General features: G+C 40.4%; 1 protein-coding gene across 2 annotated transcripts in view; it reads left to right on the forward strand.

Annotated features, from left to right (window-relative positions):
- The first annotated feature begins 4,839 nt into the window (after window positions 1–4,839).
- Window positions 4,840–23,650, forward strand: part of LOC146379985 (protein NLRC3-like) — a 29,143-nt gene continuing 10,332 nt past the window's right edge. The window contains exons 1-7 of one of the 2 annotated variants that reach the window (XM_084938906.1): window positions 4,840–4,912; window positions 16,320–16,457; window positions 16,542–16,643; window positions 17,195–17,264; window positions 18,635–18,863; window positions 19,006–20,803; window positions 21,271–21,444. In XM_084938906.1, coding sequence (XP_084795032.1) covers window positions 16,369–16,457; window positions 16,542–16,643; window positions 17,195–17,264; window positions 18,635–18,863; window positions 19,006–20,803; window positions 21,271–21,444 — 2,462 coding nt within the window. In that variant the 5' untranslated portion in view covers window positions 4,840–4,912; window positions 16,320–16,368. Of the gene's footprint in view, window positions 8,566–16,319; window positions 16,458–16,541; window positions 16,644–17,194; window positions 17,265–18,634; window positions 18,864–19,005; window positions 20,804–21,270; window positions 21,445–23,650 lie in introns of both variants that reach the window. The other variant, XM_084938905.1, reaches the window with a different exon arrangement.

Raw genomic sequence — 23,650 nt, forward strand, 5'->3', positions numbered from 1 at the left:
GAAGCTTCTACACAAATGTCACTTAACTTTGCCAACATGTGGCCAACAGTAATGTTTTAATGTTCTTCATTATTACTTCCACGGCACCGTCTGTTTCTGCTGTAGGTTTAGGTGAGCCAGTCCAGCACACCACAGTTTCCACGCCACCGCCTGTTTCTGCTGGGGGCTCACGTGAGCTGCTTCAGCACCTCCACGTGTCCGCTAGTGGTTCTGGTGAGTCCATTCAGCCACCACCTGCTCCACCACCTGTCCACAATGTCCCCTGCAGGGCCACCACCTGCGCAAATGTCTGCAGCAGCCATGCTGCTGTCTGGTCCTCCGTGCTGGCCACCTGCCAAGCGCCCATGAGCCTCTGGTCACGTCCATGCCCGCAGTGCCACCACTGCTTTCCATGCAGTTGGCTCCCAGAACTGCCATGTTTTGAACTGTTGTGCCATCAGCCTCTGGGTTTGACCCCAGAAGTGTTTAGACTCTAAACTGTTTTTGGACTCAGTTTCTCTGGACTCATGATTGGCCCAGCTCTTCTGTTTTGTTTTGGTTTCTTGCTACCAGAGATGGGCAGTAACGCGTTACTTGTGATGCCTTACTGTAATCCGATTACTTTTTTCAAGTAACGAGTAAAGTGAGGGATTAATATTGCAAAAACGGTGATTAGATTACTGTTACTTTCCCATAGGAACGCTGCGTTACTGCGTTACTAAGACCGTGATTTTTTTGCGAGAATGTCTCATGACAGTGACGTAAGCGAGTGCGATGTTAGTGACAACCAGTGTTGGGTAAGTTACTTTTAAAAAGTAATTAATTACTAATTACTAATTACTTAATCAATATTGTATTTAAAATACTTATCTAATTACTGTGTCTGAAAAGTAACTTAATTACTCAATAAGTAATTTAACTAAATAATTTTTAAAATCCCTATAAACCTTGAGTGGACAAACAATAGAAATTAAACTTTTTAAATAATAAATACATTTTTTTAAAGACGGAGACTCAGTACGCAGCGGTAGCATCTCTTCCACAATGTAGCCTGCAATCATTTTTTTAAGCTCACCTTCAGACGCTTTCTGTGCTGCTGAAGTAAAATCAAGTTTTGCCTGCTTAGCAGGAGTTGCCACGGTGTTCTCCATGGATGATGAACAAGGATCACTCAGAAGTGTCCGTCTATGCTCTCGTGTCAGGCGGTTCAGTAGATTACTCGTGCTATTAACAGCAGCCGATAGTTTTTTCTCCCCAGGACATAGCTTAAATATTACTGTAATGTTCTTGTCTGCTTCTTTCAAAAAGTGAAGAGACGGAAATATGTCCATTTCATAAAACAGCCACTCGCTTCAGCCGAGTCCGACATCTTCCGCTTTAGAATACGACTATGCAGCAAACTGCAAAATGACGTGCACCTGCACTACAACGATGTTAAAGCGGCAGAGTTTATTTTTACCTTTAGAAGATAAATTATTGAAATTAAATGATATTCAGCGAGTTTAATTATTTTACAATGTAACGCAAGTACATTGTAAGTAACTGTAATTAAAATACCTAAAAATGAACAGTAATCAGTTACTCTACTTTTTCAGTGGAAAAGTAATTTAATTACAGTAATGCGTTACTTAGTAACGCGTTACACCCAACACTGGTGACAACAGCTGTGTGCAGATCAACAATGGATAATATATGGAGTGCAGGAGAGAGTATGAGCGTGCAGCGTTTAAAGCGTGGAAGTACTGACCTTACTTTGAGTTTGATTCCATAAAAACAGACAAAAACATTAGCGTCCGTTGTGCGTGGGAAGAAAACTTCTTTTTACAGCGAAAAAACCCCTAAACTTCCAAGGAAGCACCGAGTGCGCTTCCACGTAATGGGAAACTCACAGAGTAGCTCGTAGATTTCTCAACTGACCGCTGCGGCACACCTGCACCAGGGTAAACCTCCGCCTACCCTACTCCTGCTTTACAGGTGAAAATAGAGCAATAGGACCGCTAGTCTTTGATTTTATTTATTTTCTGCTGTGTTTTACTTGCATCTATTTGAAAGAGTGAGTGTAAACACAAAAAAATATTTTATTTTATGTGCTGGAATGTGCAGAAAATAGGTTTAAATGTTAAACAAATTTCTTCCAGTCAGAGAATGTTGCATATAATTAATTTTTTGCTTGATGCATAAAGTTAAAAGACTAAAACTAATAAAACAAGTTTTAAAAAGAGACTTTTCCATTTGATTACATTTTGTATGATGGGTTATGCAGAAAAAGTAGAATTGGGCTGAAAGACCTATTGCTTTATCACTTATTCAGGTTGTAAATCGTGTTTTTAAAAAGTAACTAAGTAATTAATTACTTTTGAAAATAAGTAATCAGTAAAGTAACAGGATTACTTTTTGGGGGAAGTAATCAGTAATTAGTTACTGATTACTTTTTTCAAGTAAATTGACCAACACTGCTTGCTACTGGGATTTTGGTTTTTGGATTCTGTTTTCGTGGACTCCAGCATTTTTCGTATTGAACTGTGTTTTTTAATCACAGAATCCTTATAAAAGCTTCACTGTGAGAGAACCGTCAAGGCTCGATTCATTTTCATGCTGAAAACCGTAAATCCAACAATCCAACAATCCAGAGAGGATCTTTTGTAATTACATTACTTGTTCTGATTACAGAAATGAGAAAAGCACAGAGCTGTTCAGTCACTAACGAACTGCCATTACTGTACTTTTATTATTATTCTGTAAAAGCAACAGGCTGGACTCTCCTTCAGTTCCTGTGCAGAGCTGATTATTAAATATGTGCAAAGAGCAGCATGTTTTATGTCACATCTGCCACATCTGTAAAGACAATAACGCCAACTTAAGAAAAGTTTGTACTTCAGTAACCCTTTAACGGGGTGGCTGTAGCTCAGGTGGCAGAGCAGGTCAGCCACTAATCAGAAGGTCGGTAGTTCGATCCCAGGCTGCCTCCTGGCTGCATGCCAAATATCCTTGGGCAAGATACTAACCCCATGTTTGCCTACTGGTGGTGGCCAGAGGGCCCGGTGGCGCCAGTGTCCGGCAGCCTTGCCTCTGTCAGTGCGCCCCAGGGCAGCTGTGGTTACAATGTAGCTTGCTATCGCCAGTGTGTGAATGAATGGGTGAATGACTGAATGTAGTGTAAAGCGCTTTGGGGGTCCTTAGGACTAGAAAAGCGCTATACAAATGCAGGCCATTTAAACTGATTAATTTTTTATTCAAACATGTATCTTGTTTTTTATTCAAACATGTATCTTGTTTCCTCCTTAGTTTGTTTGTTTAACTGAGTTTGTTTCAAATATTCAGGTTGCACTTAAAAAGAAAAAAAATCACCTGGATCACCTGTTGAGACAAAAAAGAGAAAAGAAGCAAAAAAAGAGAGCAGCATAATAAACACAACACCATCGCATTAATCTAGCTAAGTGTAAATAACAGTAAATACTAAATATTGAATGTTGTTGTGCAGTACGTAGGACCAACAGCGCACAATGTGCTTTGAGGTAGCAGCCAAGAAAGGTGCGGTTTGTGTCTATGAACAGTGAACACCTGTGTGCACACCTGTGTGGATGCTTGTATTCAAAAGGTTTCTCCGTGTAACGATCTGCTAGAGCTTTCAGCCAAGCTGCTCTAGGGCTCTGTCTCGAGGCACCTGCCAAGCGACACCAACGCCGGCCATCTACCAAACCACCTGAATAGTTTTCTCCCTCATCTGTCTCCTTAAGGGTACCACTTTGACTGCCACACAGCTCAACCCTCACACCTTTTTGTTTGAGGCTGAGCTGAAGCACAAAAGGAGAGAAAGAGACAGCTCTTGGGAGGCCAGAAGGTCCCTGAATGTAACTGTGCAATAAATTTATAAAGTGTTTGAAACCTGATGTGTTCCTTCTGTTTTCATTCTACACACAAGAAGTTGAGTCCTTTTCTCATTTGTTTGATTTTTGTTCTCATTTGAGTTTCTGTGTCTCATATTTGGAGTCGAGTCTCCTAAATGATCGAGGAAAAGAACAATAAATATTATTTAATATTGAACTTGAACAAAGGGTTCGAGAAGCATAAAAGCTTTCCACAACTCTGCACGCAACATTGTTAACAAGGAACAATCTTTCATTGTTTTTAGAGTGAGCTCGCATGTGCACAACTATGTTCATGTTTACTCCACTCTTTGGAAAATGTCCATAAAACAGAGTGAAATGATGTGAAATCACTTCAATCTGATGTTTATTTACAATAGTTCAAAGTCTACAGATCAAATGTTAAAACTGTAAATTTCTCTTATTTTGAAAAGTTCTTTTTGATTTTTGATGCTAGCTACATGTTTCACATATTTGGCTCAGCGCTCAGGGCCACCATCCTCATTGGCTGACCTGCCCACAAAGATTTAATTTAACCCTGACACTGCAAGATACATGTTTGAATATTTACATCATTTCACTCATTTTATTCACACAAACACATCTTCAATAACAGAGTTTGGATGAAGTTCAGGGGTTGATGCTGCTCATTGATTGGACGGTTGGTTTCAGCTCTGCTCTGCACAGATGAAGGTAGAAGGTGTGACTGGATCTATAGACTGGAAAAAGGGAAACATGTTGAACATTTAAAGCATTGCAGTAGAAATGTTCATGTTCTAAATATAGCAGAGCTGATCAGTGATCAGCGTGTTCACACTTGCAATCTACAACAACGTTTCATGTCTTCACACGTCAGCATGTGAACTTTACGCTGACTTAGGCTCGGTTTGAGCCAGTCTGAGCAGTCAGACGGCATATTTTGAAATCAGCATATGAAGGTGTGGCTCTCTCACAGTCTTCAGGTGGAATCCCACTTCCTTGTAGGAAGCAGCTCACCTGTGTGTCCATGTTTAGTGTCCAGGTGTGGAGTGGAGCTTGTTGTTTGTGTGTGTGTGTTTGAAGAAACTGTAAGTTTGCTTTATTTCCTCCTTTAACAACTTTACTGTTTGTTTCTGCTCTGTAATGTTTGGATCAGATGTTCAGCTCTTACTTCAGGACAAACTTTTGATCACTCTTGTGTTTGAAGACAAATCCACATGATTAGAGATTGATCGACTGAATACACACTAGTTATCAGTCAGTAACTCTGCAGTGGAACATTTGTTTCTGTGATAAACAACTTAAATGGATCTGTATGAAACTTTAGACCCATCGGACACTGATCATCGCTGATGGAACACTGTTTTTCCCTTTAACTGGAAACAATCAGATAAAATTGGTTCGTTCTTAAGAAGTCAACATTCAGGTTTTACTGAAGTGACGTTGAAAAAACACAAAGTAAAGCAGCTCCAGCTCAGTTCAGGGTTACTGCAAACAAAGTTCATTTAAAGAAAATATAGAATTTTACAAACACCATTAACATTTACAGCATTTTTGAAAAATCCTGAACCTTAATATACCTTCATATGGAGGCTGTGACTTCAGTCATACATAATGTGCAGGAAAGTATTTGGACTTGTTTTGTGTTGTATTGCGGTCATGTTCACTTTAAATGTTGTGTTTTAATCGGTGGATCTGAGTTTGAGTTTTCGTCTTTTAGCGTTTGAAGGTTTTAATCTTTAATAGTTGGTCTCTCGTGTTTGCCTGTGTGTTTCCCCTTCTTGTTTATAAACACTTTGAATTTTGTTCCTTTTGAACAGTTTTCAGTCTGAATGAAGGTTTGCTTGATGTTATTTGAGTCAGTTGTCCTGGATTTGGCATTAACCTCTGCCAGCTAATGTCAATAATCTTATATCAAATACATTTATATAGTCACTCAATGGTACATTTAGATGAAATAAATAGTTGAACTGATGAATGTTAAAATTCTGTAGGTTGTTTTAAATTAAACACAAAATAACTGTTCATAGATGGTCTTTGGTGGTTTTTTGTCCCTTTGTGAATTTTATTTCTTAGATAAGACCAGAGGCCCACTGACTCTTTTCACCTTCAGTCTGTGCTCAGCAGCCAATACATTATTCTGTAAAACGTCTTTCTCTTTAGAGTAGGTATACTCATGTAATGGTTAAAATCACCACACAAGATACAATCAGAAGCTTAAGTAATTAAAAATAAACATTACTCAGCACTGATTATCCTTCTGTATCATACACTCAGTGAATCTTAGTCTGTTGGAAATGTTCAGGACTGAAGATCAGAACCATAGATCAGCTGGTTGTGTCCAAAAGATCAGGATTTGCTACCCACGCCTGTTCAGTATAATATACTTCTTTGTCTGTGTCCATCAATTCATTTGATTATGTGATGTAAATAACTGATATCTGCACATGAATTTTTTTTTCTATCAGTAAAGTCTAGAGTATTAATTCTGATTGTATTATAATTCAATTCAATTCAATTTTATTTATATAGCGCCAAATCACAACAAAAGTCGCCTCAAGGAGCTTCATAGATACAGAGAAAAACCCAACAATCATATGACCCCCTACGAACAAGCACTTTGGCGACAGTGGGAAGGAAAAACTCCCTTTTAACAGGAAGAAACCTCCAGCAGAACCAGGCTCAGGGAGGGGCGGGGCCATCTGCTGCGACCGGTTGGGGTGAGAGAAGGAAAACAGGATAAAAGACATGCTGTGGAAGAGAGTCAGAGGTTAATAACAGATATGATTCAATGCAGAGAGGTCTATTAACACATAGTGAGTGGGAAAGGTGACTGGAAAGGAAAAACTCAATGCATCATGGGAATCCCCGGCAGCCTACGTCTATTGCAGCATAACTAAGGGAGGATTCAGGGTCACCTAGTCCAGCCCTAACTATATGCTTTAGCAAAAAGGAAAGTTTTAAGCCTAATCTTAAAAGTAGAGATAGTGTCTGTCTCCCGATTCCAAAATGGAAGCTGGTTCCACAGAAGAGGGGCCTGAAAAGTGAAGGCTCTCCCAAGGTTCACTTGGTCTGTCTGCTTTATATGTATCCTCACCCATAACCAGTCACTGTTACTAAAGGTTGTATTTTAATCCAAATCATGATGAAATAGAAATCACAGCCAAAGCTCTGTCTCCTCCCTTCTAGTGTGTTCAAAACTGCTTGCTGATCATGTTTGATTTTCTGTGTCATCATAAACAAAAACAAAAGAAAAACAACGTGATTTAACAAAAGAGAAAATCGTTTGTTTTGTCTGCTTCAAATATATTTTACTGACTCTCCACTGCAGTGGGTGGGGGAGATGTTGCCCTCAAGCAGCATATTCTGGACCAAAATCTAAGCAACAATGAGAAGAAAGTTGGATTAGAGAGAGAGGAGAACTGAAATGGCTCTCAGGCAGAACTGGATTAGACTAAAGAGAGGGTAGAATTTATTATTTAGAATTTTGAAATTCACTAATATACAAACCTCTGTTATGAAGAGATCCTACAACAATATTAGAAGTAAATAAGACTGTATTTACACAATTAAAGCAAACCTGTACTGGTCAACTAGAGCTGAAAGTCAGATTAGGCAGGTTTTATGTGAAAGGGCAGTCTAAATATTATGAATCACCAAAAAAAGAGTCTTTCACCTCTGTTTTTGAGCCCAGGTTTAAAAATCTACTTACCCCCGTAAGTAATTAAGTAACATTCTGCATTACTTTTAAGAAACCAGTAATGTGTAATACTTTATCTGGAACTCCCCATTGAGTTCCAGATAAAGTCTCTCAGGGTCCTGTTGAACTTGTACAGTTCTAGACCTTCCACGATCCAGAATTGTGGAGAATTGAGTCATAAGCCTTCTTGGAGTGCATCCAGGCAGTGCAAAGGTTAGTGAGCCTGGTCTTGCAGTCTCAGACAACTGCTCGGTCTACCAGCAGCTGGTGTTTTGCTCCTCTGGTATTCCTACCAAAAAATAGGAATACCATGAATACCATGACTGCATGAATATAAGCTTATATCTCTGTGTTTTTATTACAGGGGGGTTCACTGTACATACCAGTGCTGTTGTTGTTTAATATTATTTCTGCACAAGTTTCAACAGAGAGTTATTAGTAGTTCAGCAGCTCCTATCTTTTTCTATCAACAGTTTTCTGAATTCTCATCCTGATCACCATCTTTATGTAGTCCTGTTGTTCATGGGTCTCGACAAAGTTTATTAGATAAGAAAAACGACTTTCCATGATCAGTGTGTGGTCAAGTCATATAAAACATGAGTATAAAGTCCATCTGTCCATGCTTTTCACAGATGCTGTTTTTCGGAGTTTAAAAACCGCTTCTATCACTTTGAATGACGGACATGAAAAAGAGTTTATTTGTCACTACCTACTTAGGTTGATTTTTTTACACTGAGGTAATAAATCTGAATTTTTTTTGTGAACTCGGATGATAATTATGAATTTGGACAAAGATACATTTTTTTTTAATTAAGAACAGAAACCGCTCAGAGGAAAAGAGAATGAAATGAGACAAGATTGAGGCCACTTTAAATCTCTAAACACAAAGTTAAACAGTCTGAAAGTCTTCTGAAATTCTGCCTCTTCCCAACTGTCATGTTTCACGTGGAGTCCTGCCTCCTTCCAGCTCACCTGTGTGTCCGTGTTTAGTGTCGAGGTGTGGAGTGGAGCTTGTTGTTCGTGTGTGTGTTTGAAGAAACTGTAAGTTGGATTTGTTTCCTCCTTTAACAGTTTGTCTTTAGGAGCTTTAGAAATACAAATGTACTTAAAGTACAATAAATCTGATATATAATCATAAAATGTATGACCAAACAAATCCCTGATGTGTGTTAGTGTTTTCATGGCTCTGTTAAATAACATGTTGATACTGTTGATGCTTCACAACGATAAGTTGTGCTTCACGCTAAAAACTATGCTGCATGCAGTTACTAGTTTTTCTAGTTTAAACTTCAATAGAAGAATGTTTCCTTGACTGAAAACACCCATCATTATAAAGAAAATCCTTTTCTCATGAATATGATGTGAGACAGAGAAGAGAGCTTCTTGTGTGTTCTGCTTTCTTGGGTTCCTCTCAATAAGCAGCTCCCTTTATGTTGCCAGTCCTTCTGTATCTAATGTCTGTTTGTGTGGCTTTATGTGGCTCCTTATCTTCAAACAGGAGTCTGTGAGAAGGAATCTGCAGGTTGTGACAATTTTGCTCTGTTGTGTTAAACTCCCAGGACCAGAAACATGTGAGGCTCAGATCCGAAATCCAAAACCAGATCAAGTCTGTTAGTTTTTATCTGGATCTGAAAGCTTAAATCAGATTTGACAGGAGTTAGAAGTGTGTTCTCCATATCAGAGAACAGAGAGCTGCTGAACATGTTTTCATATTACAAGCTGTAGGATCTGTTGATAAAGCACTGACTTAGACCGCCAACCAGCTTCAGGGGAATGACTGGAATATTTCCCAAACATCCTGCTGAGATCTTTGTACTGTTGTAGTTTCTAATATTTCTGCTTTCAAAATGTACTGATGTAATATAAAAATAATAATAAGTCTAATGACAAATGAGAAAATCTTTTTTTCTTCCTCAGCAGTTCATCCTTTTCTTTCATATAGAGGATGATCTGTGTTAAATTAATTAAAATATTCCTTGGCATATTTTAAACAACTTTAGTTGAACAAAATGCTGCACAGGCTAAACAAAATATGTAATTAAATTAAATTGAAAATAAATATTCACTCAAATATACAATGAATTCATGAACCTCAATTAAAGATTCATTTCTCAGATAGCTGCTTTGCAATGTTTTTGTAAAATCATCTCTGGGAACTTGTTCTTCTTTTTTAATATGACTTGTTCTTCTTTTTATATTTTAGACAGACTTGCCTTTTGTGTTGTAATTTTATTTTGTTTGTCTGGAACAGGTCTCTCTTGCAAATGAGACAATGAGACTATGTGTATAAATAAAGGTTAAAAAATAGACTTCAGGCATCAGTTTGTACAGAGACAGTAAAAAACTTGTTAGCGGAGGTTTCATTCATATGATTTTGGGATTTTGTAAATGTGACACAGCTCAACTCCATGGCAGCTCCAACTGGTCATTTACATGTGTCTGCTAATGACAAGAAAATTTAAAATAGAGAAGTACATAGCAGTTAAAACTGGTGCCATGATGGTTCGATTCCTGGCTACTCAAGGTCTACAAGCCAAGTATCCTTGAATTCAATTCAATTCAATTTTATTTATATAGTGGCAATAATACATACAGAGAAAACAATCATATGACCCCCTATGAGCAAGCACTTTGGCGACAGTGGGAAGGAAAAACTCCCTTTTAACAGGAAGAAACCTCCGGCAGAACCAGGCTCAGGGAGGGGCGGGGCCATCTGCTGCCACCAGTTGGGGTGAGAGAAGGAAGACAGGATAAAGACATGCTGTGGAAGAGAGACAGAGGTTAATAACAGATATGATTCAAGGCAGAGAGGTCTATTAACTCATAGTGAGTGGGAAAGGTGACTGGAAAGGAAAAACTCAATGCATCATGGGAATCCTCGGCAGCCTACATCTATTGCAGTATAACTAAGGGAGGATTCAGGGTCACCTGGTCCAGCCCTAACTATATGCTTTAGCAAAAAAGGAATGTTTTAAGCCTAATCTTGAAAGTAGAGATAGTTTCTGTCTCCCAAAGTGCTCTAATAGGGTGATATGGTACTACAAGGTCATTAAGATAAGATGGGGCCTGATTATTTAAGACCTTGTATGTGAGGAGCAGGATTTTGAATTCAATTCTGGATTTAACAGGAAGCCAATGAAGGGAAGCCAAAACAGGAGAAATATGCTCTCTCTTTCTAGTCTCTGTCAGGACTCTTGCTGCAGCATTTTGGATTAGCTGAAGGCTTTTCAGCGAGTTTTTTAAGACATCCTGATAATAATGAATTACAGCAGTCCAGCCTGGAAGTAATAAATGCATGAACTAGTTTTTCAGCATCACTCTGAGACAGGATATTTCTAATTTTAGAGATGTTGCGCAAATGGAAGAAAGCAGTCTTACATATTTGTTTAATATGTGTGTTGAAGGACATGTCCTGGTCAAAAATGACTCCAAGGTTCCTCACAGTGTTACTGGAGGCCAAGGTAATGCCATCCAGAGTAAGAATCTGCTTAGATACCATATTTCTAAGATTTTCAGGGCCGAGTACAATAACCTCAGCTTTATCTGAATTAAGAAGCAGAAAGTTAGCGGCCATCCAGGTCTTTATGTCTTTAAGACATTCCTGCAGTTTAACTAATTGGTGTGTGTTATCTGGCTTCATGGACAGATAGAGCTGTGTGTCATCAGCATAGCAGTGAAAATTTATGCTATGTCTTCTAATGATACTGCCTAGGGGAAGCATGTATAGTGTAAACAGAATTGGTCCTAGCACCAAACCCTGTGGAACACCATAATTAACCTCAGTGTGTGAAGAGGACTCTCCATTTACATGCACAAATTGGAGTCTATTAGATAGATATGATACAAACCACTGCAGTGCAGTACCTGTAATACCTACAGCATGTTCTAATCGCTCTAATAGAATATTATGGTCAACAGTATCGAACGCTGCACTGAGGTCTAGCAGGACAAGCACAGAGACGAGTCCACTGTCAGAGGCCATAAGAAGATCATTTGTAATCTTCCCTAAAGCTGTTTCTGTTATGAGTGGCCCAGACTTGGGTGTAAAACTAGGTCGCAGGCTGACAGGAAACTGCATGCTTTTGCAGAGAATATGAGCTGCAGGCAGAAAGTGAAACTAAGTAGAGTGTTTGATCGAAACTTAAAGTGTGCGTGACGTGTAGAGGAAGTATATAAATAATCAGACGGGCTGCTGCTGCCCCAGACTTGGGCTGGCATCTCTGTGTGCTCAGTCTCCATATTCCGGAATATGTAAAAATAAAGATCATTTTTTTGAGCTTTGACCACTTTGAGCCCAGTCTTTCTTTGCTGTTAAGAGAATACAAAAGAACTGAATTTAATATCTGTTAGCTGTTTGACAACTACTCTTTCAAGGATTTTTGATATGAAAGGAAGGTTGGAGATTGGCCTATAATTAGCTAAGACTGCTGGGTCTAGAGATGCTTTTTGAGTAAAGGTTTAACTACAGCCACCTTGAAGGCCTGTGGTACATAGCCGATTATTAGAGATAGGTTGATCATATTTAATTTCGAAGCATTATTTTAATGGCAGGACTTCTTTGAGCAGTTTTGTAGGAATGGGATCTAAAAGACACATTGATGGTTTGGAGGAAGTAATTACTGAAGTTAACTCAGAAAGATCAATTGGAGAAAAAGAGTCTAAATGAACATCAATTGTACTGAAAGTAGCTGTAGATGATTTTACATCTGTGAGATGATTATTGGTAATTTTTTCTCTAATAATAATAATAATAATAATAATAATAATGGATTGCATTTATATAGCGCTTTTCGGGACCCCTCAAAGCACTTTACAATACCACTATTCATTCACTCTCACATTCATACACTGGTGAAGGCAAGCTACAGTTGTAGCCACAGCTGCCCTGGGGCAGACTGACAGAAGCGAGGCTGCCATATTGCGCCATCGGCCCCTCTGGCCATCACCAGTAGGCGGCAGGTGAAGTGTCTTGCCCAAGGACACAACGACTGAGACTGTCCGAGCCGGGGCTCGAACCGGCAACCTTCCGATTACAAGACGAACATTTTAATGATAAAAATGTTATTTGTGAAGAAGTTCATGAAGTCATTACTAGTTAACGTTAAAGGGATGGTTGGCTCAATAGAGCTCTGACTGTTTGTCAGCCTGGCTACAGTGCTGAAGAGAAACCTGGGGTTGTTCTTATTTTCTTCAGTCAGTAATGAATAGTAAGATGTTCTGGCTTTGCGGAGGGCTTTCTTATAAAGCAGCAAACTTCTCCAAACTAAATGGTGATCCTCTAAATTAGTGACACGCCATTTCCTCTCCAGCGAGAGAGTTATCTGCTTTAGGCTACGTGTTTGAGAATTATACCACGGAGTCAGGTACTTCTGATTAGAGACCTTAGTTCTCACAGGAGCCATCCTTTTAACACACGCTCTTTTCTACTGTATAATATCCCTGTCAATTTTCTTAATATTTATTTATAATCACTTCTGTTAATTCTTGATATTTATAATTGAGTGATCTGTATATATTAGTGCTATTTCTTAAATGTGTATAATCTGTGACTCAATGTATTGTTTGGAGTTAAGTCTGTTGCTATTTTTGCGACTGTAACCCACATAATTTCCTCAGGGATTAATAAAGTATTTTGAATATGATTCTGATTGTTTCAGGATACATGACCTGCCATTTTCCAATGACACATCAGCTTCCCTGTATCTTTTGCTCGTTTCTCCTGCTCTTCTTTTCTCTAAACTGAGCACCTGATGGCTTTGAACATTGGTTTTAATTTTGCACTCCAGGATGAACACAAATCCCCCAACCCGAGGATCACCACAACATAACCTAACACACCTACACCTTAGTTCACAGATTCGCTTAGTCTAGGGTTTATTTCTGGGATTTCGCACAACCCAGGATTCATATCATGAATACATAATGGGCTTGGATTTACAACATTATGAATGAAATGTGCTCTATTTGGAAGCAGCCACCACCCTTTCCTGTCGACAGGTTTTGTGTGAGAGACTTTAAATCATCAAACTCTAAATTGTTATTGATCCCTTCACTCCTAGTCCTAAAGTGTATATTTATTTTTTTACTCTTCTTATATTTCTTTGTTTACTTGCACTGCTGGAACTGGAGCCTCGTCGTCTCGTCTCTCTGTGTAGTGTACTGTATGTAGCGGAGATGACAATAAAGTTTATTTTGACTTCAGCACAGCAGCAAGCAGGCGCACCGAGGGCTCTCACGCTCACTTTATAGCATTTCGAAAAAAACATCGGTGCAAATTATAAGTCTGTATCATAATGTCTGGTGTTTTCGCGTTTGTTGGTTTGTTTTTATTTTGCGAGTTGGTTATTAGATGCTGCTCCAGCCAGCCAGAGAATCCCCCGCCACCCCGCCCTCTCCTCCCTGTGCCGCAAGCAGCAGGCACACCTTGCAAACGGAGGGCGCCCTTACTCCCAGCAAATGGGTGGCAGAAAACCGATCGGTGCCTATGCCAACTCCAAAATGCGCTGGCTGATGTTGGGGCAGCATGAGTACGAACAACTTCTTTTGGGAGATGCCCGTGATGCCGCCCCCACCACGATGCCACCCTGGGCAACTGCCCATGTCGACCCTATCAAAAAACGCTACTGGGTACAGGGCACTGACGATTATAACAGTGGGTGGATTATATTCTTAAACTTAGTTACAGCGCTTTCAGGAAGACATCTACTGTGATTAAGTCTACTCCCAACTGCTGTGTAATCAATTATTGTAAATGTGAATGTTATCAGGAAATGATCAGACAGGAGAGGGTTTTCAGGAAGCACTGTTAAATGCTCCGTTTCTATGCCATATGTTAAAACAAGATCTAGAGTCTGGTTAAAGTGGTTGGTGGGTTCTTTTACATTTTGAGAGAAGCCAATTGAGTCTAGTAACGGATCAAATGCCATGTTGAGGCTGTCATTTTTAGCATCTACATGGCTGTATGAACATCCATGTAGATGCAAAACACCACAAGGAGCACCAAGAGTCCCCAAAAAAAAAAAAAAAAAAAAAAAAGTTCACGAGGAACAAAGGAGGAGTTCAGGGTGTCGACCGTGCGGACGGCAACGGTTCTGGGGGCCGACGCAGAAGCTGAAGCTGGACCAGGCGAGGCCAACGCAGAAGCTGGACCAGAGGGAGGCTGGACGGGCTCCTCGGGCCCGCCAGCTGACGAGGCAGGAGGCTGGACGGGCTCCTCGGGCCCACTCCCACCCGAGGAGTAGGTACGGGTGCGGAGACGGGCTGTAGCCTGGCTGACCTCACCCTGGGGACTGGCATGGGTGCAGGGGTGGACTGGTTCACGGCCCCCCTCACCCTGGAAGCCGGGACAGGCACCGGCAACGGCTGGGCAGCTGCCGTTTTCACCCGAGGAGCTGGTACGGGTGCAGGGGTACGCTGGGCCCGAGCTGCCCTGGGAGCAAGAGCACGAGTAGGCAAAGGAGCAGGCTAAGAAAAAACAGTCTCAGAATGGGCAGGCTCAGGGTTAATATATACCGGGTCAACAAAAACAGACCTATCAAAAATTAATTTTGCATTTTTCCCCACCATGTTTTACCGTCTTTGTTTTAGCAGTTTTTGAAGTCCTTGGGTTAACAGTCTTAAGAGTGACCTGACTTGGGAATGACTGAACCAGACTTGACAAAACCTGAACTGAGTGTTTTAGACCTGGTAACGTTGCTCACAGTTTTTCCTTTAACAGCATTTACAGACTTTGGCAAGTGATTATAGTCTTTGATTTCTCCCTGTTCAGAGGGAGCAAAACAAAAAAACTTTTCCCAGTCTATGTCATCATCCAAAAGGGAGATTCCAACAGTGTCTGGGGTGAGTTTATTGTTCTTTTCAGTTATGGCTTCAGGTGGAATGTGTGAAAGGCAGTCATTATAACTCACCACCGGGAGTTGCTCAGCAGGTGAAAAGTGACGGCGGTATGAGTGTCGTTTCCTCTGAGGTGAGGAAGCTGACGGGGCGTACAGCTGAGCCTCTGATATGCAGGACGGCAATGCAGAGGCTGGAGCATGAGCATCAGAAGAAAAACGGAGCACTCCCACCTGAAGCGGCCGAGGCTTGGGTGTGAGCGGGGCAACAGGAGGAGGCTTTTGGCAACTTTGGGGACCTCCAAAAGCCAGCCGAGTTCCACGGAATATGTGCTCAAAATCCGGAGCGCGCCACGGCTTCCAGCGGAGCTCCTCCTCCAGCTGGGCGATGGCTGCCTCGTGGCGCTCGTACAGCTCACTGTCTGCTGGGTCCATGTAATGGTCGCGATCTACTGTCATGATTCGGCTGTGTGGCAAGCAGGAATTGGACCCAAACGCAAATTCACGGGGACACGGGGGGATAAACTCAAAAAGCACAGCTTTATTGCTGGAAAAACAGATCACAAGTTATAGAAAACTAAACTGGGAAAAACTAAATATAAAGCTCACAAGAAAACGCAGGGAGAATCACACACAGCATGAGGGAGGGCGCAACACTGACACAGAGAAACACAGGGCTTAAATACACTGGGAAATAACGAGGGGAATGAGACACAGAAGGGGAGCACAGCTGGGAGAAATCGGACATAATGAGACCCAAGGGAAGCAAAACTCAACACATTCACGTAAAAAAACAAATTATTTGAGAACGTTTTTTGATCCACAGCTGATGGCAGCTTCTTCTGCCTCACACTGCTGTCTGATTGCATTCAGCTGACACTGAGATGAAGCAGAAAAGAAGCAGCTGATCGAAAGGAGGATTTCTGTTGATGTGCACATGAATGATTTGTGTTTCCTCTACAGGTGAAGGTAGAAAGTGTGTGTGAGCTGATGTGGATGTGAATTCAGCAGCATGGATCAGTGTGAGGACAGAGAGGAGGGAGTCCCTCCCTCTAAACCCACTCTGTGTGGGGAATATGAGAGCCAGACCAAAGCTCAGAGGTGAGATGACCATCTCTAACTCTCCATGACTCTTCTTCATGTCACAACTCAGCACTCACATCACTGCTCCATCTTTATTCACAGGAACCAACCTGGGCCTGAACCCAGCTGTGGGTCCTTAATGACTGACAAGTCTAAAGAAGAGGGCATTCAATTTAAAGACCAGCCTCTGTCTGCAGCAAAAATGTGAGCTGTTAATAGCATGAACTCTTCGATTTAACTGCTTGGTGTTGTTGGATATAATCTGCAGTGCAAACAAATCATTCCCTCAATCCCATTTAAACCTCGCCTCTATCTCTATCTATCTATCTATGGATATAAGAGATAAAGATTTACATATATAAATAAAAGCAAGCAGTTGACTTGTTAATATTTGAAATATCTGTAACTGACCAGAGGCAAAAAAACAAACATTATGGCCCATCTGACACGAAATGATCACCATTCATGCTGGATGAATTAGTGAAAATAGCGAAAAGAGCAGCCAGCTCTGTTTAAGAAAGTGGTCTTCTGTGACATTCCAGACATACAAAAAACACTGGAATCAGTGGTACTCTTCTTCCTCTCTTTGACTGCTGAGGTTCTCGATAATATCTACGAAAAATGTCAAAATTTTATTGCAAATTCTTTGAGGATACTGAGTCCTTACCTTTTCATATTTTAATAGCCATTATCAAATGGGAGTTTTTCTTTTTAGTTCTGTTGTATTATTCTGAGTCTTCATGATGTATCCACAGCGTGGACCAGGAAAGCTCAGAGGTTCCCAGTGGTCAGTCTGCCCAGCAGCACCTGGACTCCATATTTATGGTCTGTACATATACAAATATTACTTTTACATCTATTCTGTTCATAGAACTCATGCTGGGTTCTGGCTCAGAAGGTCGAGTGAGTTTTCCTTTGAACAGAATGTTTTGGTCAGATTTGTGCCTCCACTAAACTGCAAAAACAGTGGCAAATATCAAGTATGCCTCAGTATTTTGGGGGGAAAAAAGCAAACGGTACACTTTGGCAGCTGGGCAGGCCAAAAAAATAAATAAATGGAATAAAATAACATTTTATTTAGAAGCGCCTTTCAAGAATTAAGTATACCTTAGAAGCAGTTAAATAATAAAATCACAGTATGGCTAATACCACTTGAAAGAGAACATACTACATAATACTACATAGTATTGGGTAGTATTGTAGTGAATACTGCATAAAATTAATCAGAAAAGGCAAGTTTAAAAATATGTGTAATTAATGTTGTGAAAGTGGTGTGAAAGAAAGTTCCAGTGCACACTCAGCTGAAAGTACTGGAGGGTAATTTGAGCAGATGGGAAAATAACAGTAGCAGAGGATGATGATGTCAGAGTACGGGAAGGAGTGGAGATGTGCTGAAGATCAGATATGGAGGTGTGACTTTATGGAGATACTTTGAAGTAAGAAGCAGAATCTAAAATCAATGTGATATTTCACAGGAAGCCAGTGAAGTGGTTGAAGAGCAGTAGTAATGGGTTCTATTAATGACACAAGCAGCTGAATTTTGCACCAGCTGAAGTCTATGGAGATATTTGTGTGGTAATCTAGAAAGGATAAAATTATAATAATCCATATGGAATATAACCAGAGTTTGTAAAAGAATAGCAGTAACGTTATCTGTGGGGAATGATAACTAATATTATGTAGCTGGAAATATGATCACCAAGTAATAATACTGATAAGTATTTCAAAGTTTAGGGCACTATCAAGAGAAACATCTCCTCAGCTCCGAATAACAATGTATAGTCATACAATGTACTATATGGATTATCTGCCACATGCTGTGGGATCATAAAAATTATAGTACTGAAAAGGGCATAAAGGTATTACACTGCACAGCGCAGTAACACTGAGGTGGAAAATTTCTGGCTTCACCAGATTGGATAAAGGCTCCATAATATCCAGAATTAGCTGCAGATGTAGAGAGACGTGTTCTTAAGAACAACATGAGACATAACTTTGTGACAACATTAAGATTTAAGAGCAATATAAAGGGATAGATATATAGAAAATATTCTCAGAAACTGTGGATTTTGCCTTGCCCCACTTCTTTTAGAGAACAAGGGTTTGAATTTCATTGAGGTTTTGTGTATGTTGAGCCTAATTAAACTGATTCCTAGAAACAGTTTTGGGGTATTTCATAAAATCTTTTGTTCCAGACTTTGGAGGACAAAATAATCTCTTTTGTGAAGAACGAGCTGAAGAAGATCCAGACAGGTCTGAGTCCAGATGACCTACAATGTTTTAAGAGTCAATGTGAGGATGAGGCTGTATTACAGAGTGTGGATGAAGAACAGAGTACGAGCAGCAGAGAAGCATTTGTGATGATTACAGTGGACTTCCTGAAGAGAATGAAGCAGAATAAGTTCGCTGAGCGTTTGCTGAGAGGTGAGAATTATTCTCTAAATAAAAAAACATTCTAAAAAAACATGCTAAAACATTCAACAATATTTCAAGTAATAGAAAAAAATACATTCAACATATGTGATGAATCCTTGATTTTGTGCGTGTGTGTGTGTGTGTCACTCAGGAACCTGCACTCGAAACGTCCAGTGGCATCAGCATGAATTTAAATCTAACATGAAGAAGAAGTTTCAGTGTGTGTTTGAGGGGATCGCTAAAGCAGGAGACCAAACCCTTCTGAATCAGATCTACACAGAGCTCTACATCACAGAGGGACGGACTGTAGATGTCAACGATGAACATGAGGTCAGACAGATTGAAACAACATCCAGTAAACCAGACAGTCTAGAAGCAATAATCAGACAAGAAGACATCTTTAAAGACTCACGTGAAAGAAATAAATCAATCAGAACAGTGCTGACAAAGGGAGTGGCTGGCATTGGGAAAACTGTCTTAACACAGAAATACACCCTCGACTGGGCTGAAGACAAAGCCAACCAGCACATCCAGTTCATATTTCCATTCACTTTCAGAGAGCTGAATGTGCTGAAAGAGGAAAAGTTCAGCTTGGTGGAACTTGTTCATCACTTCTTTACTGAAACCAAAGAAGCAGGAATCTGCAGCTTTGAAGGCTTCCAGGTTGTGTTCATCTTTGATGGTCTGGATGAGTGTCGACCTCCTCTGGACTTCCATAAAACTAGAATCCTAACTGACCCTAGAAAGTCCTCCTCAGTGGATGTGCTGCTGATAAACCTCATCAGGGGGAAACTGCTTCCCTCTGCTCGTCTCTGGATAACCACACGACCTGCAGCAGCCAATCAGATCCCTCCTGAATGTCTTGGCAGGGTAACAGAGGTCAGAGGGTTCACTGACCCACAGAAGGTGGAGTACTTCAGGAAGAGATTCACAGATAAGAAGCAGATCAGCACCATCATCTCCCACATTAAGACCTCACGAAGCCTCCACATCATGTGCCACATCCCAGTCTTCTGCTGGATCACTGCTACAGTTCTGGAGGATGTGCTGAAAACCAGAGAGGGAGGGCAGCTGCCCAAGACCCTGACTGAGATGTACATCCACTTCCTGGTGGTTCAGACCAAAGTGAAGAAGGTCAAGTATGAAGGAGGAGCTGAGACAGATCCACACTGGAGTCCAGAGAGCAGGAAGATGATTGAGTCTCTGGGAAAACTGGCTTTTGATCACTTGCAGAAAGGAAACCTGATCTTCTATGAATCAGACCTGATGGAGTGTGGCATCGATATCAGAGCAGCCTCGGTGTACTCAGGAGTGTTCACACAAATCTTTAAAGAGGAGAGAGGACTTTACCAGGACAAGGTGTTCTGCTTCATCCATCTGAGTGTTCAGGAGTTTCTGGCTGCTCTTCATGTCCATCTGACCTTCATCAACTCTGGAGTCAATCTGCTGGTAGAACAAGTAATTACATCCCAGATGTCTGAAAGAAGAGAAGAATCTGCAGGGAGACACTTCTACCAGAGTGCTGTGGACAATGCCTTGCAGAGTCCAAATGGACACCTGGACTTGTTTCTCCGCTTCCTCCTGGGTCTTTCACTGCAGACCAATCAGACTCTCCTACGAGGCCTTCTGACAGAGACACGAAGTAACAAACAGGAAACAGTTCAGTACATCAAGAAGAAGCTCAGTGAGAATCTGTCTGCCGAGAAAAGCATCAATCTGTTCCACTGTTTGAATGAACTGAATGATCATTCTCTAGTGGAAGAGATCCAACAGTCGCTGAGATCAGGAAGACTTTCCCAAAATAAACTTTCTCCTGCTCAGTGGTCAGCTCTGGTCTTCATCCTACTGTCATCAGAAAAAGATCTGGATGTGTTTGACCTGAAGAAATACGCTTCAGAGGAGGCTCTTCTGAGGCTGCTGCCAGTGGTCAAAGTCTCCAACAAAGCTCTGTATGTATGCATCTATATACACTTTTATTGTTGAAATGTTTATGCAAGTACGGTTTATAGCAACAGAAAGTCTTAGCATTTCTAAAACATTTGTGTATTTAACCTTTATCAAAGTGGACCCAGAGCTTTTCTTTAACTCTTCAAAAACTAATATAAATAAAAAGAAAATTATAAAAAAAATTCCTGGAAAGAGCTTAGGCAACTTGTTTTCTAACAGAGGATGAATGGTGGGTTCATAAAGGATTATTTTGAACTGTATCTAGCAACAGCAATCACTCCTACTCTAATTAGGAAAGTATAGATGCCTGTGTCAGTGGGTATTGATCTGTAATCACTAAAAGTACTAGATCTCCACCTGCTTAACAGATACAGTGGTGTAACTGTGCTATTTTGAAGCAAGTTCTGTTTTCTTTCTTTTTTCCAAGTTGAAAATAAGTTATTTAATTTGATCACAAATATAATTTCAGACTGTCTGGCTGTAACCTCACAGAGAGAAGCTGTGAAGCTCTGTGCTCAGTTTTCAGCTCCCTGTCTTCTAGTTTGGGAGAACTAGACCTGAGTAACAATGACCTGCGTGACTCAGGAGTAAAGCTTCTGTCTGCTGGATTGAAGAGTCCAAGCTGTTCACTGAAAACTCTCAGGTAAGAATTAAAGCTTTTTTCATTAATTTATGTTTATAATCTGGATTATATTATTGATCAAAGAAAAACATTGTTAAATTCCAAATTGACCTATTATTCATATTTATATTAATTGGTAAATGGTAAATGACCTGTATTTGTATAGCGCTTTACTTAGTTCCTAAGGACCCCAAAGCGCTTTACGCTTTTCAGTCATCCACCGATTCACACACACATTCACACACTGAGTGATGGCAAGCTACATTGTAGCAAGCTACATTGTAGCAAGCTACATTGTAGCCACAGCCACCCTGGGGCGCACTGACAGAGGCGAGGCTGCCAGACACTGGCGCCACCAGGCCCTCTGACCACCACCAGTAGGCAACGGGTGAAGTGTCTTGCCCAAGGACACAACGACTAAGACTCTTAGCCTCTGATTTACAAATTTTATTTATTCATCTTCACATCATTTTTTTTAAATCATTGACTATGAACCTGTGTGTATAACATGCCTGTATAACAGCACATTTCATTACTGTAAACTTGATGTTTTTAACACAAGAAATAAAAGCATAACCTGTGTATTGACAAAACCTTAGGGCAGTGAAAAAAGAATTCAACAGCACCTATCAATTGTAAAAATGGATAAAATAAATAAAAAAACATTCAATAACACAAACAAATTGCTCTGAAAGGTAAAAAATTACACAAAACAAGGCACTAAATATAATAAAGGAAACATTTTCTATATCTGATCCTGTGGCAATGAAGTTGAAACAGATAAAGTGCTCTTTTGTCTTTTGCAGAATTTAGTCCGGTTTATCAATTTACGATACATAGCCATTAACCATAACCGATGACCTCTGTGTCTTTATATAGGAATCTATGTGTATCAATTGGTTACTCCTTTTAACCTTTGTATCCCACCTTGAGAACCTATATGTTTTTGCCTCAGATAAATTGGGGCCACAAAGCAATTTTGCATGTTCTCCCTGTGCCTGTGTGGATTCTTTCTGGCTACTCTTGTCATGTGATAACTGTAAAATGGCTGTAGGTGTGAATGGTAGTATAAATGATTGTCTTACTGTGTAAGTCCTTCCCATAGATGTTTCATTATGGTAGAGAAGATTTAATAACATATGTGCTGTAATCTTTGCTTTCACTGTCTTAATGTATTACTTCCTGTTACAACACAATGTGGTGTTTTGTGTTGCTTAAACCTTTCAGCGCAATAATTGCAAACTTTTACATATTGACTTATTTTATACTGTGATCTACATCTGCTTTTGAGAGCAAAGTTTCACTTGAACCACCAGCAAATTAAATTCTTAGTATGTCAGTAGCAGTATGGTCTGTGGTTCTCCAGCTGTGTCACCACCACTTTCCTGCTCAGTGTCAAATGTTTAGTTATTCATCTGCCTCTTTCAACACTAAAGGTACTTCACTGTTCTGAAAATATTCCTGCTAAAATTGAAAAGATTTTTTTCTCAGAGTGATGCTGAAAAAACAGTTTGAGCATTTGTTACTTTGAGGTTTGACTTTGACTGTAATCATTATCTTCTAAATGCTCCCACAGAAGTTTTCAGTTGCTCCAAAATGCTGCAGTGAGATTACAGAGACAGAGGCATTGAAAAAGAGATCATACTTCTCCCATAATAGCTTCTATTACCCCATTTTTTGGACTATAAGGCACACTGTCACTGAATGGGTCTGTTTTCATAAATAAGGTGCACTGGATCATAAGGCACAACAACAACAAACTTTATTTGTCACATACACAATCACACAACATGAGTACAACATGTAGTGAAATGCTTGTGTCTGAGCTGTGAACAGGCTGCAGACGTAGCAGCACTCTTCCCAGGCTTAGTTAAAACAGCTGTGCAAACGGGACACCGGTGATAGTTTGATCGGAACGCGTCTCCGAGCGGCCTGAAGGTGGAGAGATAGTCAGTCTCTCACTTAGAGAACCAAGGTTTCAATGTAACCATACGTTCTCTATTATATCTCTCCATCCGTTACATATTCCATATGTACGGGGTAACTCTGTAAGACACCCCGCGCGTAGGCAATGCAACCAAAGCCAGAGTGAATGTACCAACTTGTACATATATACGTACCACCCAGGTCATGGCCCTGCCAGATGCAAAGGCCAAGCAGGGGAGACTACAGTCTGCAAATGTAAGGCTGGCCTGAGCCAGTCCCGCAAGATGCAAGGACCGCAAAA

The sequence above is a fragment of the Perissodus microlepis genome, chromosome 9, assembly GCF_051167445.1.
Source record: "Perissodus microlepis isolate ML-2025 ecotype Zambia chromosome 9, ASM5116744v1, whole genome shotgun sequence".
NCBI lineage: Eukaryota > Metazoa > Chordata > Actinopteri > Cichliformes > Cichlidae > Perissodus > Perissodus microlepis.